The sequence below is a fragment of the Centruroides vittatus genome, unplaced genomic scaffold (genome assembly GCF_030686945.1).
Source record: "Centruroides vittatus isolate TY-2023 unplaced genomic scaffold, ASM3068694v2 scaffold_996, whole genome shotgun sequence".
Classification (NCBI taxonomy): domain Eukaryota; kingdom Metazoa; phylum Arthropoda; class Arachnida; order Scorpiones; family Buthidae; genus Centruroides; species Centruroides vittatus.
This window is the reverse complement of record NW_027122724.1, coordinates 142,001-165,288: the sequence shown is the minus strand read 5'-3', so window position 1 is coordinate 165,288 and position 23,288 is coordinate 142,001. Positions and strand designations below refer to the sequence as shown.

Here is a 23,288-nt window from a genome sequence, read left to right as displayed (position 1 = left end):
GGGTGGTGAGGGACGGGGCCCGACATATCCGAACGGACCACCCCCGAAAAATTCCTGGGGATTATTCGACCCGTTCGGATTCGATCCCGGGTCCCCCAGAGCAGAGGCTGCCACCTTGACCACACGGCCATCCGGCCGTCTTTGTAAATGTATTTAGGACTGTTTATATTTAACAAAGTTAATATTAAAAATCTCTAATAAGGGATTGTTTAAAAACGAGTTTTATAAGTACTGTATAGTTACTTTTTATATGTTGTAACTGTATGTAAGTGATATTTAAAATAACTGACTATGTAAATGATTATAAGAAAATAAATATTTAGATACTCTCTCCAATGTATACTGTTTCCATTCAAACATGGATTTAGTTGAATATATGGAAAATGTTTTTATACTGGTGTTAAATTTCATGAAAATTTCTGTGTTGAAAAAAAAAATTATATTTAAAATTTTTGTGAAGAGCTTAAAATTTTTATTCCTTCCATTATCCTGAAACCTTGGCTATAGAGGGGTTGCAAGGTCGCATGTCACGTGATAAAACGCATGTTGCTCCGCTCCGCCATGTTTGTGGTCTAGCTTCCGCTTGCTTAGCTTTCACGTGATTCGTTCTTTGGGAGGTTGGCAGCGTTTATTTCCGTTTAAACTTAATACAAATGCAGTATTATATCAAGGACAAAGTTAAAAAGATGCTATTCTCGCATTCTGACAGGACGAGATGATGCTTTATACGAAGAGAGAGTTTCATTATATCAAGGTGTCCATCCATACGAAGACATCATCATCGTTGTAGATCAACAGTTGTGGTCTAAAACAGTAGCGTAGCTAGAGGGTGCGGTAGGTGCGGTCCGCACCGGGCCCTTGGAAAGCGATAGGCCCATGGGGGCCCCAAAATCACAAGAAAAAAAGACCCAAAAAATTTTTCACGGCAATCAGAATAAAGCAAAATTTGGCAATTGGATGCTCGAGCTGGGGCTCCTATTACACAGGAAAACCAGCAACTCAACTGTAATCTAGTTATACACTGTATAAACCACTACACAAAAATATTTTAGTCCGTTTACGTAAATAAAACAAAAAAATACCTAACACATCATTCATCAAACGAAAGAAATTGAACGTCTAAACACAATTGAATTTATTTATTCCGTTAAAAACAAAGCCGAAATTTATAGAAAAAAATTACTTGTTTCCGTTCGGACGTTCCCGATTACCATTACGGAAAAAGGACACCCGTGCCGAAAAATTTTTTTCGGGGGCCCACAAATCTGGTTTCGCACCGGGCCTGGAGAACCGTAGCTACGCTACTGGTCTAAAGTAGAATTTGGTGATATCATAAACTATTTGGTTTTGACAACAAATTACTACACTTTCACAAATGAAAGCTTAGCCCGTAACTAACTTAACTCCGGCCTATGTGCTCTTTCGTAACGCTCCTGATATGCAGTTGAGTTGTGGCCACTCTCACCCCATGCATGAGGTTGGCATCCGGTCTGGTGATGACTCATCATACAATGAGGAGGGTTTTAATAATAATAATGGTATATATAGGCCTATTAATAATAATATACAGGTAATCCCCGTATAACACGGGAGTTGATTTTCAAAAAATTGCTGTGTTATGCGAATTCGTGTTATACGAAACAAAGAACTAGTACGAAAAGGGCAGTTAGGTTCCAAAAATTAAAAAAAAACATGCTATTATATTTTCATAATTAAGATAAATATCTTTATTAAAATTTTCTTAAGTGATACATATTAATATAAATTAAACAACGCCAAAAACAGAAGCGTCGAGATCTGGCAACACTGAAACAACTTTCGATAAGGACCACGTGTATGGACAGAAGGCGGGAAAAGAAATTTACATACTGTAAGTACTAATAGTTCATGAAAATTATGCAGGAAATTTAAAAGCTTTATCACGTTTATTGAACTGTTGTACGGGGATTTCCCTAATTTTAAATTAGATAAAGGCAAGATTCTAGGTCCGAATGACACGGGAAAGGGGGGCAAACTGTCGATCCCCCCTGGGGGAGCAAAAAAGTCAAAGGAACCATACCTGTATATGTGCGCGTTCGCGAGATATAGCCCTCGAAAGTTGGGCCGACGTCACGCGGGTTCGCGGGCAAAAAAGCCGGGTCATGTGACCGAATATTTTTTTAATTCGATTTTTCCGCCTCTCAGTGTTTAAAAAAAGCGATGCCTAATGGATGCCTAACCTCAACGAACATGACGGCCGGTATGGCCGAGCGGTAAAGGTGGCAGCCTGCCGCTCTGGGGGACCCGGGATCGAATCCGAACGGGGTCGAATAATCCCCAGGAATTTTTCGGGGGGTGGTCCGTTCGGATATGTCGGGCCCCGTCCCTCACCACCCGGTCGCCCCATTGTGGGCCTGGCCGAACCCATAATGGGTCCTACTAAAAGAGGCCCTCTTAGTGCCCACAGGGCGGAAAGAGTTAAAAAAAAAAAAAAAAAAAAAAAAAAAAAAAATAAAAAAAAAAAAAAAAAAACCTCAACGAACATGGATTAGGACTTGTTTTAATCGTAGCTTGAAAAGTTTGGCGGCGAAGGTTTACATGTGATGATCGACCGACGTTTCTGTCTTCGCCGACATGTCTGCATCATATGTATACGTGTGTTTTCTGATGTACCCGTGCACGAGGGCGACGAAGAGAAACGGCAGGGGAAAGACGACTGGTCAGCGAACGGCGAAGCTTGTGTGTGTGTATATGGTGCGCGTTACCGAAGGATACTTGTACGCGAAACCTGGATTATATGCGATTGTTCGGACGCCATCTTCGTCGTCGCCGACCTCCGGGACATAGCCGAGGAGGAGGCGGCGACCGGCGACCTCACCCCGTTCTACACAAGATCGGAAACAGGCTAGACGTCGTCAGGTAGCGAGAGGAGGAGACTCTGTCGAAGGTGAGTGCAGGATCTGTTTTCTTGGCCTTTTCGGTAGTTAGAGCGTGTTATAGATAGCTCGAAATAGAAGAAGCGCGCTCTGTTTACGTAGGAGCGGCGTCGGAGAAAGCGTTGCCTAATTAGTCTTGTTAATCGGGCTTTTCTTTGGTCGTTGTCGACGAGTGTCGTTAGAATAGGGCTTTTCTTTGGTCGTTGTCGACGAGTGTCGTTAGAATAGGGCTTTTCTTTGGTCGTTGTCGACGAGTGTCGTTAGAATAGGGCTTCATTTGGGCAAGACTGCCGTTAAACGCCCGACAGAATTAGCGAAGAATTTTAAATTTTACCCCATTTTTGAGGGTCTCGAAAAGTTCACATATAGTCATTTTGGGGGGCCTATATCTCGCGAAGGCGCGCTCGTAGACCCATAGTTCATTAGACTTTTTTTGTTCCTATCAGTATGCTCTACAGCTCTGTTAAAGTCCCAACCGCGTCATTCGGACCTAGAATTGTACAGTACCTTAGATAAAGTTCGCTTTTAATAGTTTTTATTGCATTTCATGTTGTACGAGGATTTTACCCAATTCTCTAACCGTGTTAGAGTGAATCCGTGCTATAAAAGCACCGTGTTATACGGGGATGTTCCCAATTCTCGAACCGTGTTAGAGTGAATCCGTGCTATAGAAGTGCCGTGTTATACAGGGGGGTTACCCAGCGTCGGATTAAGCCTTTAGCGGGCCTTAGACAAAATTTAAATTGGGACCCCATTTAAATAAGTTGCTTCTGAACAAATCATAAATAATGTCACTTAATTCTTTCACGGTCAGGTGACACCCGGGCGGCCGCTCCCACCGTCCCCCCTAGCTACGCCTCTGAATTGTACAACAAAAAAGTTTCTGGTACAACGAAAAATGTATATAATTTTAGCCATTAATCAGCCTTTAAAATATTTAACTTTTTCGTTTTGGATTTTCATTTCAGAAAATTGATCAATCTAGCCGTTTGAGTGTCTCTTTCTTTAGTAAGCATTGTTAAAGACAGCCTTTCCTGTCCTGTCGAATTTCTTAAATAATTGTTAACTCGTTTTAAAACAGAGAAAGATTCTGCACTGGAGCCGGGCTCCTCCGAATTACAGGCCCTAGACATTTGTCTAATTTGTCTATTGGATAATTCGGCCCTGGGGGTTACCTGTATCATTATGGTATGTTATCTTTATTTTGTCAGTATTAACAAAGGGATTTATGTAACCGGGTTGTAAACATTTTATGAAAGGTCATCAATAGATGCTTAGATAATCTTATTTATTGCTTACCTGAAATGAAATGTTTTCGAGAAACGCTTGTATTGATATTTACTTTATCTATATTGAAATTTTTCCGGTTAATTCTCGGGAGCCATGCAAATTGCCTTCCTCGTCAAAGCTCCTCAGTTTGGGGTCCTTGATGACAAATAAGAACTCCAGGTAAAGCGAAAGTAAACACAAATTAAACGTAAACAAACCACAAAGATGGCGCCGGGGAATTTCCCATACCGCATGACGTCACTCGTGATGTCGACTGGAAACCTCTGTAGCTTGCACTGGTATGAAAGCTGTAATGGAAGGCCACGTTTATCGTGTATAAACTACTCTTGTATATAAGCCATAATCTATACCCAAGGTATCAGGTATGACTGGATTAACCATTCTGTCACATAATTAAAATCATTTGAAAAATTAAAAGCTGGGAAGCGCTTGCTAGGCGCACAGGAAGAGAAGACTTATGACTAGGTAGGAAATTCAGTTTCAGTTTCGGTTTGGAAAACGAAACTAAAACTGAATAGGTATGTATATGTTCACAAGGCGATCAATATAAAAGGTGAATGTGTTGTGTAGACGTGAAATATCCTATAAACTTCGAAAATGGACCCTAAAAGAAAGGAAAGCAGTCAAGCAAGTCAACGTCAAGGTAAATAATAATTATTATTATCTATTTATAAGTGTTAACACAGAATCACCGGTGTATTTATGGTATAAAAAAGGCGAATCGGTATATCAACTGTTAATGGTGTCTGAAGTGATTATAATTTGTCACCTGATAAATCCGATTATAATATTTTATGTAAACGAGACATCATTTAGTGCTTCGTTTTTGTCATCGAACTAGTAGTAAATATTCCAGTAGAAGTAAAAGTAATATCGGCGCGTGTCTAGGACAATAAACTTAAACAGGAGCGAAGATGAAACATGACACCATGTAATTTATGTTAATTACCTTCTAATATTAAAAAATTTAAATCTTCAAGAAATAATAATTAAATTAAAATTTTAATTATCTGTTTAATTTATAGTAACTTAATTACAAATAACAGTGAATGAACTGTTGTTAAAAATGGCGACTCAAACATGTGACTTTTATATATTTTTCGAAGTAGGAACGATTACTTAGAAGAGTCGTAATTAAGAGTCGTACTTAAATTTATTATTTAGTCAAACCGGGAATATTGATCGTTTACAGAACAATAGGACCGTTATGTATTTGTTTTTCCTAAATTTAGAAACGGAAGTGAAAACGAAACAAAATTATGATGTGTTTTTTTACTTCCGGTTTTAGGATGCACCATTTGAATAAAGTTAAATATTGGGGTTATTTGAAATTATTCGCGATATTTTCAAATTTTTCATTTATATTTCGAATATGAATGCGAATAAAAAGTTTATGATCGTTTTAAAAACTAGTATTTTTATGTAATAGTTAGAGGTCGTGGTCGAGGTCACAAACCTCATCCTGCCATACCTGTTGGAGGAATACAAGAAGCACAACCTCCAGAAACAGAAGATGGAAGACCAGTGACCAGTGGAGCAACAACCAAAACTATGCCTGGTGAGTGTGCCAAAATTACAAATCTTGTCACAATACATCACAGCGGTGCCTCGTACTTCGAATTTAATTCATTCCAGGAGGCAGAGGACGTGGTCGAGGTCACAGGCGTCATCTTGCCTTCCCAGTTGGAGGGATACAAGAATCAACATCGACAGAATATGAAAAATCAACGATAAAAGAAGCAGCCGAAACTGCTTCTGGTGAAAGTATACCAAAACGTTCTCTCACTTTACACACAGGTTGGTTATACACAGAATTATCCTTATATTATTATATTCGTAAGTATATATGCAGGGTGTCCTAAATCAAACTTGACATTTCTCAGCCGGCTACAGCAATAGCTATTAATCTGAAAGTCATGAAAGTTTGGGAATACCTTAACGAGATGATGAGAATTGTTTCAGAGCAAAAGTTACTTTCGAAAACACCACTACAGGGCGCTTTCCAAACTGAAACTTTTAATGGTACATTGATCTCTAAGATCTCCAGATTTGAATCTATGCGATTTTTGGCTCTAGAGTTATTTCAAAGACTTGGTCTACCAACATCCCATAACATCTATGTCAGACCTTAAACACAGCATAGTACCAATTTGCGTAATATTCCAAGGCATACACTGCACGCAACCGTTGAACAAACTGTTTTACGCTTTCACATGGCAGCAGGCATTAGTGGCCATCGTGTTTTCAAAATGTTTTATTCACATTATACAGATAACTTGTGTAGCTCATTGTTATGTTATGTATAGAGCTATAATACGGTTTCTAGTGGTTGTTTCTGATGAATACTTTTGCTGTAACCAGCTGGGAAATGTCAACTCTAATTTGGACACCCTGTATTAACATATAATAAACCGTATAATTTCAGAAAGTGTCATTCATTCTTCAGTCACCCACGAGGATAGAAAAGAAACTTCAGTCAGAGCTCTTCGTTCAGTAATTCAAGAAGAACCCACTGTTGAGCTCCTGTCTACTGCAATGAAAAGACTAGGTCTTGAACTGACTTTTACTGGTTCTACAAGATATAATTATGCTAAACGACCGGGGATTGGCATTAAGGGTAAAAAGATAAATTTACTTGCAAATTATTTTCCAATAGATGTACCACAAGGTGAAATATACCATTACGACGTTCAGATTGAGAAGGTTGTACTCGATAGAAAAGCGGATGATAGTGAGGAAAACGTTGTATCAGTAAAGAAAAAAGAGTGTGTTGATGAAGGCAAACCTGTCCATAAAAAGCATAGATGCCAAAACACTAAAATAAATAGAAACATTATAGAAAAACTGATTAGGGATGAGGCTATGTTTGGAAATATTCGACCGGCTTTTGATGGTCGAAAAAACTTATACACTCGAAACCCGTTACCTATAAAAGACAGGAAAGTATTTACCGTAAAGATCGCAGACGATTTTAATTCCAGAATAGAGGTAAGTTATGAAATAAAAATAAAACCTGTGGAGAGAAAAGATACGTTGGAAAAATCAACCAAAAATTCAATTAGTTTGGAACCATTACATGAATTGTTAGCTGGTAAAAGCAGTGACATAACAGAAAGTATTATTGTGGGAATGATGGCCATAGAAACAATACTAAGACACGGCCCTGCTCTACGTTTAATACCTGTTGGAAGATCTTTTTTTATAAAGCCTCAAATGAAGGAGGTTCATCCGTTTGGTGAAGGAATGGAAATTTGGTTTGGCCATCACCAAAGCATTCATGTAAGCAAGTGGAAACCCATGCTGAACATAGATAAATCGGCAACGACGTTTTATAAAAATTGTCCCGTTCTTGAGTTCATGTTCGAGACATTATTTCCAGATATCAGAAACGTTGAATCGTCTGCAAGACAATTGAGAGGGCTCACGGATGATCAAAGAAAAATTTTAAGTAAGAAAATGAAAGATGTGAAAGTTGTTGTAACTCATTTGGGTTATCCCCGAAAGTACAGAGTTCGAGAAGTAACAAGAGACAATGCTAACAATACATTTTTTACGAGAACGGTTGGCCAATCAAGTGTGAGATGTTCAGTATCAGAATATTTTCAGTCTGAATATGGAAGCCTAAAATATCCTAACTTGCCTTGTTTGAATGTGGGAAGAAAAGAAAAAGATGTCTTCCTTCCGATCGAAGTGTGCAATATTGTGGAAGGTCAACACTGTAACGAGAAATTATCGAAGAAACAAACTTCAGATATGATTCGATACATGGCACGTCCTCCCGTGGAAAGATTTAACGATATTAGGAAATCAGTGAATGACATGATGCGAGATTTTGAACCATTTTCAAGAGAATTTAACATTAATGTAAGTCTTAACATGCTAAAGTGTCCTGGCAGAGTGTTAGATCCTCCACGAATAATGTATGACCAAAGTTAAAACATTAGACCTTTCAACGGAAGTTGGGATATGAGACAGAAGAAATTTTATACAGGAGTAAAAGTTGAGAAATGGATGCTGCTAAGTTTCTCAACAGAATCACTCTGCAACCGAAACTCTCTAGATAATTTTGTGAGATTGCTTATAAACGGTGGAAAAAGTGTAGGAGTAGATTTTGAAGAACCTCTGGCTGTAAGAGGCTTCGTTTGTGAGAACCCAGGAAATATAATTAGGAAAGCTAAAGAGATAGAACCAGAATTGCAATTAGCAATAATAGTATTACCAAAAGAAGATATCTATTCTGAAGTGAAAACTGTTGCAGAAACAGAACTGGGACTTATGACACAATGTGTAAGAGATGTAAACACCACAGAAAGAAAGTGTAACACTCAGTTAATAAGTAATCTGTGTCAAAAAATTAATGCTAAAATGGGTGGCATTAACAATTCCTTATCTAAAGAGGACAAACCAGCAATTTTCAAGAAACCTGTCATGATTGTAGGTATCGATTGTAATCATCCTGCTCCTGGTGACAAAGTAGGATACTCGATCGCAGCAGTAGTGGGGAGTCTGGATTCCCATCCTAGTAAATATAAAGCTTCCATTCGTGTTCAGCACAAAAAGCAGAAAATTGACAGAAAAGATTATGGTCAAGATGTCGTAATTGAAGTGAAGGCCATGATGAAGGAAGTCTTACTGGCATTTTTCAATAAAACCAAAGGAAAAAAACCAGAAAAAATTATTGTTTTTAGAGATGGCGTTAGCGAAGGAGAATTTCAGAAAGTGACGGAATACGAACTGAGAGAAATTAGAAAGGCGTGTGAAGAAATGGCACCAGAGGAGACCTACCAACCTCCCATCACTTTCATCATAACTGGAAAACGGCATCACACGCGTTTTCTCCCCGAAAATCCAAGAGACGGTGTGGGCAGACCGGGAAACATTCCTCCCGGTACTACAGTGGATACGGATGTGGTACATCCCGTGTTCTACGATTTCTTCTTATGCAGTCATATCGGCATACAGGGTACCAGCAGACCCGCTCATTATACGGTTCTGTGGGACGATAACGACTTTAATGCAGACGAGCTACAAGTGTTGACTTACTACCTGTGCCACACGTATGCCAGATGCACCAGGAGCATATCTATACCTTGCCCGGTTATGTACGCGGATCTGGTAGCATACAGAGCCAAGCAATATCTCGTTAACAAAATAGAAGGCACGTCCAGTTCTGGTAGTGAATGGTCAGAACATGAAGAAATTGTTATTGAAGAAAGTATTAAAGAAGCCATAAAAGTTGTTGATGAAATAGAAAATCGAATGTATTTCGTATAATTCCTGATAGAAATTTAGTATTTTATGATTATAAATGGAAATCGTTAATAAAGATCCTTCTTCCTCGTCACGTGATCTTTACAAATGTTCTGTCCCGAGTCGTTCTTTACGCCTCGAGATTGTCCGTTTGATGGTCCGTTGAAAGTCACACCTCCACACTCGATAATTAGTTATATACAGTTTATTTACAAATATTTACAAAGATATACACTATGTAATAGCATTACGTACACTACAGTATCGAAGCTGTGATGCAGCACGTCGACTTAGCTGGCCCGGGAACACGAGTCACTCTTCCGGAGATGGCTTAACCTCGTGGCCGTCCGTCTCTACAACAACCTTTCTCCAGAGGACTTTCTAAGAGGAGAACACTCTCTCTATCCGCCTCAAAGGTCTGCCTGTTGTTAGAGACCGCCACGTACCAGGTCCCTCGCCCTTTCTCCTCGCTTTTTTGCCACCCTTCCAATTTAAGGGATTCTGGCACTGCCTCCTGCGACCAATCACTTCCTTCCCCTTCTTAGAGCCTTCCAAGACGTCCGCCCTATCTCCCGCCGACGTAGCTCACATTTGCGTCCGTGCTTTATTTATTCTTGTTTTCTCAAGCTGGCCGGCACGTGGCCAACACATTGTCCCTTAAGTGGAGACGCTCCACCTTTGATCCTTCCGGCCGTTTATGGCCCCGACCCCAGGTGGGAGCAATTATCTCCGTCGGGCGGTTTCTTTGACACAGGCCGCCAAAGGCGACCTTTACACCTCCCACCGACAAGGTTCAAACTGCGCTTCAACAAAAGCCTGTTTGACATAAACAATACTACCGCGACACACAGCAATCTTTACCGTACAAATTATTTTGTTACACTACACTTCCTCCTTTCTTATTACAAGGATCAAGTTACTACAAATAATAAACTATACTAACAATATACAGTATTTAATATTTTACAGAAAAAGATATTTTACACAGTCAATAACATCTTCGGCAAATTGTCCCGTCACATTGCATTCAGAATCGCCTGGTAGATACTGATTACATCTATCCGAAGGACTTAATACCGAAATTAAACTGCCTTGTCTGCACGATCTGGGGGTTCCGGATTGCTCCTGATTTCCCGTCTGGATAGTACGTCGATCTCATTACGATTTTTCCCTCTTCTGTGCGCGATTTTTGCCTTATTATCCCGCGCTACCAATGCCCTAGGGACCGATTGTTCCTTAAGAGGCGTGCGGTCAACTAGCCGAAGGGGAACGCTTGCCTGCCGACCATGACCCGCCTTACAATATTTTCTAGCATCGCTCTTTTTATTTGTCGTGGGGCTCGTCCTATTTTCCCCGCTTTCTTTCGCAACCGTAACCCTCGCGACTGGTTTCCGTCGCCTATTCGTTTTCGTCCGTTCGACTCTCCTCAAAACGCAATAATCGGCTGCCGAAAGTAATGCATCTGCACCGCAGCTAAGTTCGTCAGTTAATGCGCAAGTTATCAAGGCTGGAGCGTAATCATTTTTCTTTTTATTCGACCTCCCTTCTAGTCTTACAGGTATTGTCGCTAACACTGCTGATACCTGCTGCCCAAATGCGCTGATCAACTTAACCTTTCTCGCTGCCCGCGACACGTAAACAGGCACTACAGATTTCCTAATTACCGTCATATCTACCCCCGTGTCCACTATTGCAGAAAATTTATTACCTTTACAAGTGAGCAGGAGATTTTCGTTTCTACTAACGGGTACGTTTCCGCTGATCGTTTCCCTGTTCACCTTTACCCTAGCTACTAGCTGCTCGTCCGATTCTACTGTTTCGTCTATTTTAACCGCTCGCGTTGCTTTAGGCTTTGGTCCTTCCTCTTTAATATTTCTCCGAGGACAATCCCTTCTGAGATGACCCATTTGGTCACAGACATAGCATCTCATTCTTGATCCTCCATTGTTCGCGCTCATGCCTCCAGTTCTAGTGACTGTTCTATCCCTTTCGCGTTCAGGTATAAGTCTAACGTCACCCTTTTCCACAGCCTCTGCATGCTTATCTGCGTATCTGGCTATCTCTTCCGGTGGGAGCCAGCCTTTACCTTCTTGCAATAAAACGTAACGCTTAGTGTCGGCATCTAACTTAGTCTTAAGGTGATCCGAGACCACTAATTTTGTTAGCTGCCCAAAAGAATCTACGCCTCTACTATTCAGATAATACCGATACAGATCCTCCATTCTAGCTGCAAATTGGGGCCACGTTTCTTTGCTTCCCTTTTCAGCGGAAGTGAACTCTTTGAGGTACTCAGCGGCAGACAGTCTCAGCTCGTCTAGTAGGAATTGTTTTAAGGTTTGGTAATCCCTGATCTCGTCTGCCGTAAGCCTATTTAACGCCGTTTTACATTTCTCCGATAGCACCGTTAAAACTAGCTGCCCCTGAAGTTCTTCCGGCACATCGTACGTTTGTAACACTACCTCTACGGCCCGAAACCACGACGGTACTTCCGCCTCCTTGTCTGGCATTTTAGGTAAAGCCCATCTGATCTTTCTAGCTAGGCTATCCAAGTTACCTCCCAGCTCAGAGTTATTACTAGTCCTAGATTCACTCCGTAGACGATCTCTCTCTAACTCTATTTCGCTTTTTCTAATTTCCATTTCGATTTCGCTTTTTCTAATGTCCCTTTCAATTTCCCTGTTTTTAATTTCTATTTCTTTGTTTTTAGAGTCTATTTCAGCTAGTCTGACCTGTAAGCGTAATTTCTCTAACTCGTCAGACTCATGCCCCTCTACTTCGTTTCGGTTATCCATAACCTCGACCTCGGAATCCAAAATTTCCCTTTCTGGCTCCGTATCCATTTCCTGGGATTGACTAAGATCAGCCCGACCTCCCTGATCCTCAGAACATGGCATACCCCTTTTTGACCCTTGAGTCCTTCCGCGTCCCGGCATTCTGAATACAAATAATCAAGAACAACTTACCACTGTTGAGTTCTGTTCCGCCTTGATTTCCGGCTACTCTTCCTTCCGTAAGTATCCAAATCTCGAATGTGGGCTCAGTACTTTCCTGTCGTCTTGCGAGAATCTCCTGAAGATTTGCAAGAAAATCCTGTCGAAGACTGCGCCAGTGAAGATCCTTTTTCCTCGTCACGTGATCTTTACAAATGTTCTGTCCCGAGTCGTTCTTTACGCCTCGAGATTGTCCGTTTGATGGTCCGTTGAAAGTCACACCTCCACACTCGATAATTAGTTATATACAGTTTATTTACAAATATTTACAAAGATATACACTATGTAATAGCATTACGTACACTACAGTATCGAAGCTGTGATGCAGCACGTCGACTTAGCTGGCCCGGGAACACGAGTCACTCTTCCGGAGATGGCTTAACCCTTTCGTCCCTAGTGGTACACATAGGTACCACAAAAATTTTAAAATACCTGAAATTTAGAAAATGCATTACAGACAAAGGAATTTTGTACCATATCGGGATTTTGCTTTATCGCTAAGGAACTGGCAACTGTAGAGGGCGATTTAGTCATTCGCTTAACGTATACTACACGTGTATCGACGAAAGATTAGATTTTTTGAGTATCTTTGTTAAAAAATTCTTAGTTTTCGTTGTCTATATCAGTAAAATTTTATATATTTTAGAAGATTTATATGTATAATCCTTGTCAATATTCAGGTAAATAGATTTAACTTATAGTTTCGTTTTTATTTTGCTATTTTTTCACATGGTACACATAAGTACCAGCCGGATTTTTTAATGGTACACATATGTACCAACAGGTCTTTTGATGAACACATTTTTATTTCAGTATTAAAATGAAAAGATCAATATTATCCCAGAAGACTTTCGATTGTATGAATGACTATATTTCTGACATTTCTGTTTCATCTTCCAATGAATATGAACCGACTGATGATGGGTCAGAAGGTGAATACAGCTATAGCCAAGATGATCTTGGAAAACCTTCAACGTCTAAAAACTGTCAAGTATATGTGGAGGATTCAGAAACTAGTTTCTCTAGTGATTGTGAGCAACAACAAAATATTAATATTTCTAATCAGAGTTCTCTCAATCGTCTTATTCATTGGACAGTTCCAGATGATTTATTTGAGCCTGCTAAAATCATCCCTCCTGAAAGAAGTTGTAAACTGCTTGTGGACATCACAAAGCAATCAAGTCCATTGAAAATATTTCATAAAGTTTTCCCTCATTCTCTATATTTACATATAGTAAATTGTACTAATCAGCGTCTTCTGAAGCTAAACAAAGCTAAGAAAAAAAAAGAAAAACTAACTGATAAAGGTGAAATCCAGAAAATGCTAGGGTGTATGCTCATAATGTCATATAACCATCTTCCTAGCCTAAAAAACTATTGGAGTCAAAAAGAGTCAATGGGAAATCGATCTATTCAAAATACTATTTCTCGTGATCGATTTATGCTTGTAATTTCTAAACTTTACTTTGCTCCCCCAGAAAAGCCTGCAAATGCTACAAAAACATATTATGTCGATGAATTAATTTCTTGCTTGAAATACACCTTTAGTAAATGTCGGGAAGATAGTCAGTTTCAGAGTATAGATGAATCAATGACTAAATTCAAAGGACGATCTTCGTTGAAACAGTATATGCCCCTAAAACCGATAAAACGGGGCATCAAATTATGGCTTCGTTGCGACTCTGATTCTGGATACACATATGATATAAATGTATACTCTGGTAAAGATTCACCAGTAGCAGATAAATCAGTAACTCTTGGAGAACGTGTTGTCAAATCGCTTGCAGCAACAATAAAAGTACCTGATGTAGTCCTGTGTTTTGATCGCTTTTTTACTGGTGTAAATCTATTGGAAACTATTAACTTTCCTGCAATAGGTACTATTATGGCTAACCGCAAAAATGTACCTGGCATGCCAGACAAACTCAAACGAGGAGAATTTACATTCAGATGTACTGACACAAGAATATTGTGTGTAAAATGGCAAGACACAAAGGAAGTTTTAGTAATGAGTAATTGCCACAAACCTGATTTGACAAAAATTACTAAAAAAACTAAGACAGGTGAACAAGTAACAATAGACTGTCCACAAGCCATAGCTCTATATCGACAGAAAATGGGTGGAGTTGATCGAGCTGATCAATATATAAGTCTGTATAATCAAGAGAGAAAATCCACCAAATGGTGGAAAAAAGTATTTTACACTTGTCTAAGTATGTGTGTAACAAATGCATGGATTATGTACAATGACTTGAGAAGGAATGCAAAGAAAGTTTCTTATCTAACATTTTTGGTAGATCTTTCTGAAAATTTGATTGCTGAAGAAAAGAAAAACAGCAATTTACCATTACCAAAAAGAGGGCCTTCTTCAAAAAAAAAGAAACTTTTTGGAACAGCATTGCATCTTCCTGTAGAAGGTCAAACAAGAAGAAGATGTGCTCGATGTGCAGAGGAAAAAAAACAAAAAAGAACAAAAACGGTTTGTCAAGAATGTCAAATTCCTTTGTGTAAAGACTGTTTCATGTTGTACCATACCAAATAATATATATTTTTTTTAAATGTATTATTTGCAATAAAGTGATTCTGAAGCATATGTTGTAATTTTTTACCTGCTGGTACATATATGTACCATGTAAAAACCCTATTGGTACAAATATGTACCATCCCCCCTTGACCACCCAATTAATTAAATTTAATTTCTTTCACAAAAAATCTTCAATTTGACTTTAAAGTAACTCACCTTTATTGTATCTTTGATTTTGGATCATAATTTATATTCAGGGACGAAAGGGTTAACCCACGAGAACCTTATGTCTCTACAACAACCTTTCTCCAGAGGACTTTCTAAGAGGAGAACACTCTCTCTATCCGCCTCAAAGGTCTGCCTGTTGTTAGAGACCGCCACGTACCAGGTCCCTCGCCCTTTCTCCTCGCTTTTTTGCCACCCTTCCAATTTAAGGGATTCTGGCACTGCCTCCTGCGACCAATCACTTCCTTCCCCTTCTTAGAGCCTTCCAAGACGTCCGCCCTATCCCCCGCCGACGTAGCTCACATTTGCGTCCGTGCTTTATTTATTCTTGTTTTCTCAAGCTGGCCGGCACGTGGCCAACACATTGTCCCTTAAGTGGAGACGCTCCACCTTTGATCCTTCCGGCCGTTTATGGCCCCGACCCCAGGTGGGAGCAATTACCTCCGTCGGGCGGTTTCTTTGACACAGGCCGCCAAAGGCGACCTTTACCATCGTTAATAAATGTTGTGTGAAATAAGTGCGCTGTATCATCCAAATTCCATACGTTACATCACATCTATTTAGTTTGTTTATTTGTGGCAACGCTACACGTGGCCGATCTGCCTAGGGGGAATGCATTTCGGGAGGTCTTTTTAAGGGAAATGATCCCCATTTAGGCGTTATAGACGTGGAGAAAACCCGGAAAACTCCACGTGGCCAGCCCGTCCGAGCGAGGCGCGAATTCACGATTGGACTCCCAGTGTTCAGGGTACGAAAACCGCTCGGCTACTGGTGGGCACTTTTATTTAGTTAACATCGGTTAGTATTTTTACGATATGATGCACGAAATTAAAAATTTTTTTGTAATAAAGCACTGTTTAATAAATTATTTGAAGTATACGATATACATCCAGACGTACGAAAGATGTCTATTCATTACACAGCAAATAGTACAGTAAATGTGTGATTAGTAAAATCTTTCTTTACTTTCAATTTTAAGGAACAGAGTTAGTTGTAAACAAAGGTCACTCGTAACCTTCTGTTGCATTATAAAATATAAATTTTTAAAATTCTCCCTCAAAACATTCGTAAATGCTTAATAATATTTCCTATACGTGTATACGCTCAATCGCCTTTATCCAATCGTAAGAAGATCGAAGCGATCCAGGTTAGCGTAAATCGCGATAACCGAAATTAGCAGGGATTTGAAATACATGTCAATGAATACACATAAACTTGTCAGCTTTAATGAATTGAGAACAATAGAAACATTACTAAAACGTAAATTACTCAGCAAATACAAATCTATATATTTCACTTTCCTGGCTGTTATAACGGAGAGAGTTAACATGTATAGGTGTGTGGGGGCAGGACTTTGTTCACCCTGTTTGAAACTTATTCGGGAGTCTCTGTCGTGAGTCTCGATAATCGAATGCGTGGGTATGCAAATTACGAAAGAAGTAGAATTGATGCAAACACGAAAATTTCGACCCTTCTTCTAACTCATAGGGTGAGATCACATAATATGATTTACAAAGTCATTTAAAAAAGTAATAAATATAGTAACACTTTTTATAACAGTTTTTACATCATTATCCATCATTAAAAATATTACTTGGTAAACCTTTTAAGAACATTTGCACTATGTAAGTGTACTACAGAAGTGTGCATAATTCTTAACCAATTACAATCAAATTTTTACATATGACACATGAATTATATTCTGCCAATGATACAAGTCTAACTCTGCACTCCAGCAATCCGAAAGTGCTCAATCATTTGTCTGTCGCTAAGTCTGCCAATGATTTATTCTAACCTAGATTCATACTGATATATGTGACTTTTTTTACGTTAGTTTTGTAGATTTAATTTCACTTGTATCAATCGAAATAATGAAAACTTTTAGAAATCCAGCAATAAATTTATAGTAAACAAATACGTTGACGTTATAATAATGAATTTTGAACAATAAACTCTTCTTTTTTCGCCGCCATGTTGGGAATTCTAAATTTATAAGGTTTATTTCAATATCTCTGCTACGTTGTCACGCGTTTTCTCTGTCTTCTCTTTCTCCTGAATATTATGGGTAAAAGCTATTTGGCATATATATGACATTTAATTTGACGGCTGGATAATCGAGCGGTTAAGGGGTAGAGTACCCCTCTTTCTGTCTGGAAATTGTATTTGATGAGGTGAAAATTTCCTAACACTTTTCGTGGGTGGCCCGTTTTTGTCGAGCCCGTGAATTCCGTTGTCAGCCTGGCCGAGCCATTATTTAGCTGTCTAAAAAAAAAAGACTCTTTTGTGTTCACAGGAAGTACTAGTTTGAAACAATTCAATATTTACTCATTTATTTTTATTACAGTTATAGCTAGAAAGGCAGACGAGAAGGAACGTCACAATCCTACACGTAACCTGAATTTCAAGACAGAAAGATTGAAGCATAAACGGGGAACATTGATTGCAGAATTAGGAGAAAATAACAAATTCAGCGATGGCATTTGCGATCCGTGTATAGAAAGCGAATAATGGAACGTGTTTGTTGTGTTATAATTCAGAAATGGTTGAAAGAAACTGTGAATTTTAATATCTTATACAATTACTGCATAATAATAAAAAGTAATATGAGAGTGTGTTTTAAAGGGAATGTCCGTTGCCCGACTTCGACTTCATGTAGGGGAGAGCGGGGCTAAAAGTTCCCGGGGTAAGTTGTTCCGATTGAAATAGCTCCACAAGGAAAAAATATATATATAATTAGTAAATATGTCATGAAATCGAACGTTCTGCGCACCGACGGCAGCTATCTTAATCAGGCCAGTGACGTCCGGTACATTAGAAATAGAGCCTGTACGTCGCTGATCCACATAAGTAAATATTTTCGTGTTTGATATTTTTGGTATATCTGGCGAATTTAAATAATTAGCGATTAGTTGTTTGGTATTTTTATTCAAAAATATATCGAGTATCTTGATATACTACGCTAAAACTGTATATGTCTCGTAACCTAATCTAGTAGTTGCTGTTTTGAATCCATGTGTTATCGGGGCTAGATGTTCTCTTCTTTGGGGGCATGTTGTGACCTTGGAACAACTGGCCCAGTTAATCTGTACCGGTAATGCAGTAAAAATAATGTTTTTTTTCCTTTTGCAGTATGCGGACTTATATTCGAAAAACAACACGGGGTTCTGTATCTCGGGAGTTGATGCAAAGAGCTGCAGATGCAGTTATTAAAGATGGTTAAAAAATAAAAACTGTTGCCAGAGAATTAGATATTTGTCATATGACGTTATATAGATTTGTAAAGAAGTTGAAATCTGGAGTAGAAAACGCTGCGATTGGCTACAAAAAAGTAAGATTGGTCTTTATTGAAGAACAGGAAAACAAGTTAGCAGAGTATTTGTTAAATGTAAGCTTTACTGACGAAAGACAAATCTTGGATCAGCCAGGGTCATCAGGAGTTGTAAATTTGCCTGCAACTTCTGGTGTTATACAAGAACTTGGAAAGGATGTTCTTTCCTCCCCTTTTCTTTAAGTAAAAGTTATAAATGTTGAAACGTAAAAATGTTTTCTTTATAATAAATTTAAGAAAAACAACTAATTATTGATAAGATATTATTGATTAGTCTTTAAATACATACTTAGTTAAATTAATTATTGTTTTTTTTTTACATATTAACAACTAGCCCCGAACCGGGATAAGTTGTTACTTTCCGACTTTAGGTATTGTATTATTAATTATAAAAAAACTTACAAAAAATCAACCCCAAAAACTGTATTTATAGCAAAGTTAGATATATTACTAAATTTTAATCTCTTAATACTTATGCTAGAATTATGTTTCCTTAACAAAATATAAGGTTGATTAAAAAACGGAACTTGTAGCCCCGCTCTCCCCTATTGAAAGCATTGGTGATAGAAGCGCACATGTGCGAAGAAAGAATCAAATGTATGATGTTGATAATGATAAATCAGAAACTTTATTAGATTTCGTGTTCTTATTTTGAAATAATGATTCAGAACTTATGCCTATTATCTATAGCAAAGTTGAATTGGAAGACTATGCTGTTAACTCAACAATTTCTATTGATTTACTATTGATAAACTAAAATGATATCGTGTTACAAACACGGGAATAACTTACATCCAGTTTTTTTTTTCTTTTCATTTTCGCTGGCTCAGGTCAAAAAATTAAAAGTAAAAACCATGAATTTCATTTCAAAAATATCTTACGAAATAATTAAATAATTGGTGTTGTTTTTGCACGAATTTCTCAGAATAGTTCATTACATAAATGAAACAAATATAATCTAATATATAACAAAAGTAAATTTTAGGTTGAAATTTAAAACAAAGTAATTTTATAAAATCAATTATTAAAACCAATGGGATCGGTGGTAATATTAACACACTAAAAATAAAAAATTTTTAGTTAAATAACAAGTAAAAATTATACTCTTTCCATTTCCGACTTCGAGGATTCTATGAGCCAAAACAAGACGAACAAATAGCAAGGAACAACAATTATTTTATTAATTTATCCATATGCATTTCGCCATCTAGGCCTCATCAGTGGATACATCAGGATGTTATTCGTTGATTACGTTTTATACCCAACAGCCGTTCCCAGCATGCATCAACAATCAATCCAGCATTCAAATTAAGTAAATTTACATGTTCGGCGATACAGAAATGTTCTACAATTTTTCTTTCTAAGTTATTTTCTATTCTATACAAAATTTTAGTATTTTTTATATTTATATTACAATTAATATATTTTTTATAAATATAAAAAATGCTAAATTTTTCTAGTCTAAGTTATGTTCTATACTATACAAAATTTTACTATTTTTTACAATATTACAATTAAATTTTTGGCAATGTAAAAACCATGCTGATTCCGTTCTTCTCAGTCTAATGGCTGCCTCATGTTCCCTTACTCTCAACTCCAATCTTCTTCCGGTTTCTCCAATGTAATAGTTTGGATTTCTACATGTACATGACATCCTATATACGACACCGGCGATTTTAAATTGGTCTCTGGGCGAATTTTCACTGTTCATTATACTAATGATGTTAGACATCTTATTCTTTTGACTCGCAACTATGCATACAGAGAATTTTTTAAAAATTGGTTTATATTTTTCAAAAACTTTAGCAACATAAGGAACCTTTACATAAGAAATATCTTCTATGCTATTTTTAACATTAAATCTACGTTTTAAATATAAATTGTACCACTTACAGAGGATATGTTTCGGATAATCATTTAACTGAAATTTTTTAAACAATTGTTTTACTTCGATGTCTATGTTTTCTTGCTGAGTTGTTCGATTTAGTATCTTTCTCAATTCCATAATAAAGACATTCTTTTTATTTTCTAAAGGACAGTAAGATTTAAAGTTAATGGTTTTACCATTATTACATAGTTTTTCATACTTACTAAATGATACACTTGTTTCTTCTCTTTTTATAGTGACATCTAAAAAATTCATTTTATTTTGTTGTTCATCTTCACTTGTAAACTTTAAATTTTTATGTAATCCATTTGCATATTCTTCAATGTGTTTGGATGAAACTGTTTGAGAATCATAAACTATTATTATATCATCTACATATCTTGCATAATATTTAATACCTGTTAGACTTGAAATTCTTTCATCTATTTTATTCATATAGTTATCAGCCAATTTTGGTCCTATAACCGATCCCATGGCAATGCCTTTTTTCTGCCTATAATATTCTGTAGAAATTTTAAAGTAATTATTATTGAATACAAATTTAACAAGTTCTATTATATATTCAGGGACGTTATGTGTTTTAAGACTTTCTATTATCATTTCTAAAGTGATAGATGGGACTGACTTCTATATCCAAACTCATAATACGGAGAAGATTAACTTATAGTTACCTTTCAGCAATCCAGATAATTAGTTCTACTGTATTTCTGAAGGTACTATAGGTTGATTTCTCCGATATGGTCTGGAAAGAAGTCTAGCCCATCTATCACTTTAGAAATGATAATAGAAAGTCTTAAAACACATAACGTCCCTGAATATATAATAGAACTTGTTAAATTTGTATTCAATAATAATTACTTTAAAATTTCTACAGAATATTATAGGCAGAAAAAAGGCATTGCCATGGGATCGGTTATAGGACCAAAATTGGCTGATAACTATATGAATAAAATAGATGAAAGAATTTCAAGTCTAACAGGTATTAAATATTATGCAAGATATGTAGATGATATAATAATAGTTTATGATTCTCAAACAGTTTCATCCAAACACATTGAAGAATATGCAAATGGATTACATAAAAATTTAAAGTTTACAAGTGAAGATGAACAACAAAATAAAATGAATTTTTTAGATGTCACTATAAAAAGAGAAGAAACAAGTGTATCATTTAGTAAGTATGAAAAACTATGTAATAATGGTAAAACCATTAACTTTAAATCTTACTGTCCTTTAGAAAATAAAAAGAATGTCTTTATTATGGAATTGAGAAAGATACTAAATCGAACAACTCAGCAAGAAAACATAGACATCGAAGTAAAACAATTGTTTAAAAAATTTCAGTTAAATGATTATCCGAAACATATCCTCTGTAAGTGGTACAATTTATATTTAAAACGTAGATTTAATGTTAAAAATAGCATAGAAGATATTTCTTATGTAAAGGTTCCTTATGTTGCTAAAGTTTTTGAAAAATATAAACCAATTTTTAAAAAATTCTCTGTATGCATAGTTGCGAGTCAAAAGAATAAGATGTCTAACATCATTAGTATAATGAACAGTGAAAATTCGCCCAGAGACCAATTTAAAATCGCCGGTGTCGTATATAGGATGTCATGTACATGTAGAAATCCAAACTATTACATTGGAGAAACCGGAAGAAGATTGGAGTTGAGAGTAAGGGAACATGAGGCAGCCATTAGACTGAGAAGAACGGAATCAGCATGGTTTTTACATTGCCAAAAATTTAATTGTAATATAAATATAAAAAATACTAAAATTTTGTATAGAATAGAAAATAACTTAGAAAGAAAAATTGTAGAACATTTCTGTATCGCCGAACATGTAAATTTACTTAATTTGAATGCTGGATTGATTGTTGATGCATGCTGGGAACGGCTGTTGGGTATAAAACGTAATCAACGAATAACATCCTGATGTATCCACTGATGAGGCCTAGATGGCGAAATGCATATGGATAAATTAATAAAATAATTGTTGTTCCTTGCTATTTGTTCGTCTTGTTTTGGCTCATAGAATCCTCGAAGTCGGAAATGGAAAGAGTATAATTTTTACTTGTTATTTAACTAAAAATTTTTTATTTTTAGTGTGTTAAAGTAATTTTAAACGTAAACTTTAAAGCTCATTCTGAAGATTGAATCTACATTTATATTCAGAGAAATCGCACATCATTTTAATAAAAAAGCCCGTAGTATATAGAGACGTCGTAATAAGTGATTTTCAAACTAATAAGTTATTTAATGCTTTGCATATCGAATTTTGTTTTTGTCTATACATATATAAATGAAGATGTTTGTTTGTTTGTACCACCAATATATCGATCGGACTTTTATATATCGTGTAATTTTTTAAGACAAAAACACCTTGATGCTGAGAACGTTTAAATTTAAACATAAACAAACGTTTTCGGCCCATTTCATGGGCTATCGTCAGGCTAACTGCATTCGAATACTATTTCGAACAACCAATTTCAAATTGAAATAAACTACAAAAGAACTCACGCGCTATGCTAAACAACGTAAACTAAAACTAATATAAACAACATAGAAAATAATAAAATAAAATATGCCAATGTTACATGTACACATTGTAAAAATCTATAGTTCACAAATGTGGGAAACGCCGGGAGGTAGGACGGAAGTCGGACCTCCTTGTTCTCGGCGAATAGGTCGGCAAGACCCGCCCCACTGTCAAGGATGGCTAATTTTGCGCGATATCCCGACTTGTCGGGATCGGTCAGTTACTTGTCAGGTCGAGTGGAGGAGTGTGTGTGGGGTCGTCGATAAAGAAAGGCAATATCCGTATAACAGGACAACACATATAAGATTTATTTAGACGGTAAACAGATACAAAAGAT

The 23,288-nt window shown here is 37.0% G+C and overlaps 3 protein-coding genes and 1 long non-coding RNA gene across 4 annotated transcripts; 3 read left to right on the top strand and 1 right to left on the bottom strand.

Annotated features, from left to right (window-relative positions):
* The first annotated feature begins 4,768 nt into the window (after positions 1–4,768).
* Positions 4,769–9,479, top strand: LOC136990635 (protein argonaute-2-like). The gene is made up of 5 exons (XM_067289025.1): positions 4,769–4,848; positions 5,635–5,769; positions 5,844–6,002; positions 6,631–8,125; positions 8,165–9,479. Exons 1-5 carry the CDS (start codon positions 4,803–4,805, stop codon positions 9,477–9,479), a joined length of 3,150 nt encoding a protein of 1,049 aa, XP_067145126.1. The 5' UTR covers positions 4,769–4,802.
* Positions 9,480–13,265: 3,786 nt separating this feature from the next.
* Positions 13,266–17,702, top strand: LOC136990634 (piggyBac transposable element-derived protein 4-like). Its single transcript, XM_067289024.1, has 2 exons — positions 13,266–14,952; positions 17,539–17,702. Exons 1-2 carry the CDS (start codon positions 13,266–13,268, stop codon positions 17,700–17,702), a joined length of 1,851 nt encoding a protein of 616 aa, XP_067145125.1.
* A 2,399-nt stretch (positions 17,703–20,101) lies between these two features.
* Positions 20,102–20,963, bottom strand: LOC136990650 (uncharacterized). The gene is made up of 3 exons (XR_010883089.1): positions 20,809–20,963; positions 20,416–20,748; positions 20,102–20,274 (listed from the first exon to the last, which is right to left on the bottom strand). It is a non-coding gene; the product is annotated as an uncharacterized lncRNA (long non-coding RNA).
* Positions 20,964–21,234: 271 nt separating this feature from the next.
* LOC136990646 (uncharacterized) lies at positions 21,235–22,421 on the top strand. Its single transcript, XM_067289036.1, has 3 exons — positions 21,235–21,389; positions 21,450–21,782; positions 21,924–22,421. The coding sequence occupies exons 1-3, from the start codon at positions 21,314–21,316 to the stop codon at positions 22,346–22,348; spliced, it is 834 nt and encodes a 277-aa protein (XP_067145137.1). The 5' UTR covers positions 21,235–21,313; the 3' UTR covers positions 22,349–22,421.
* The last annotated feature ends 867 nt before the right edge of the window (positions 22,422–23,288 follow it).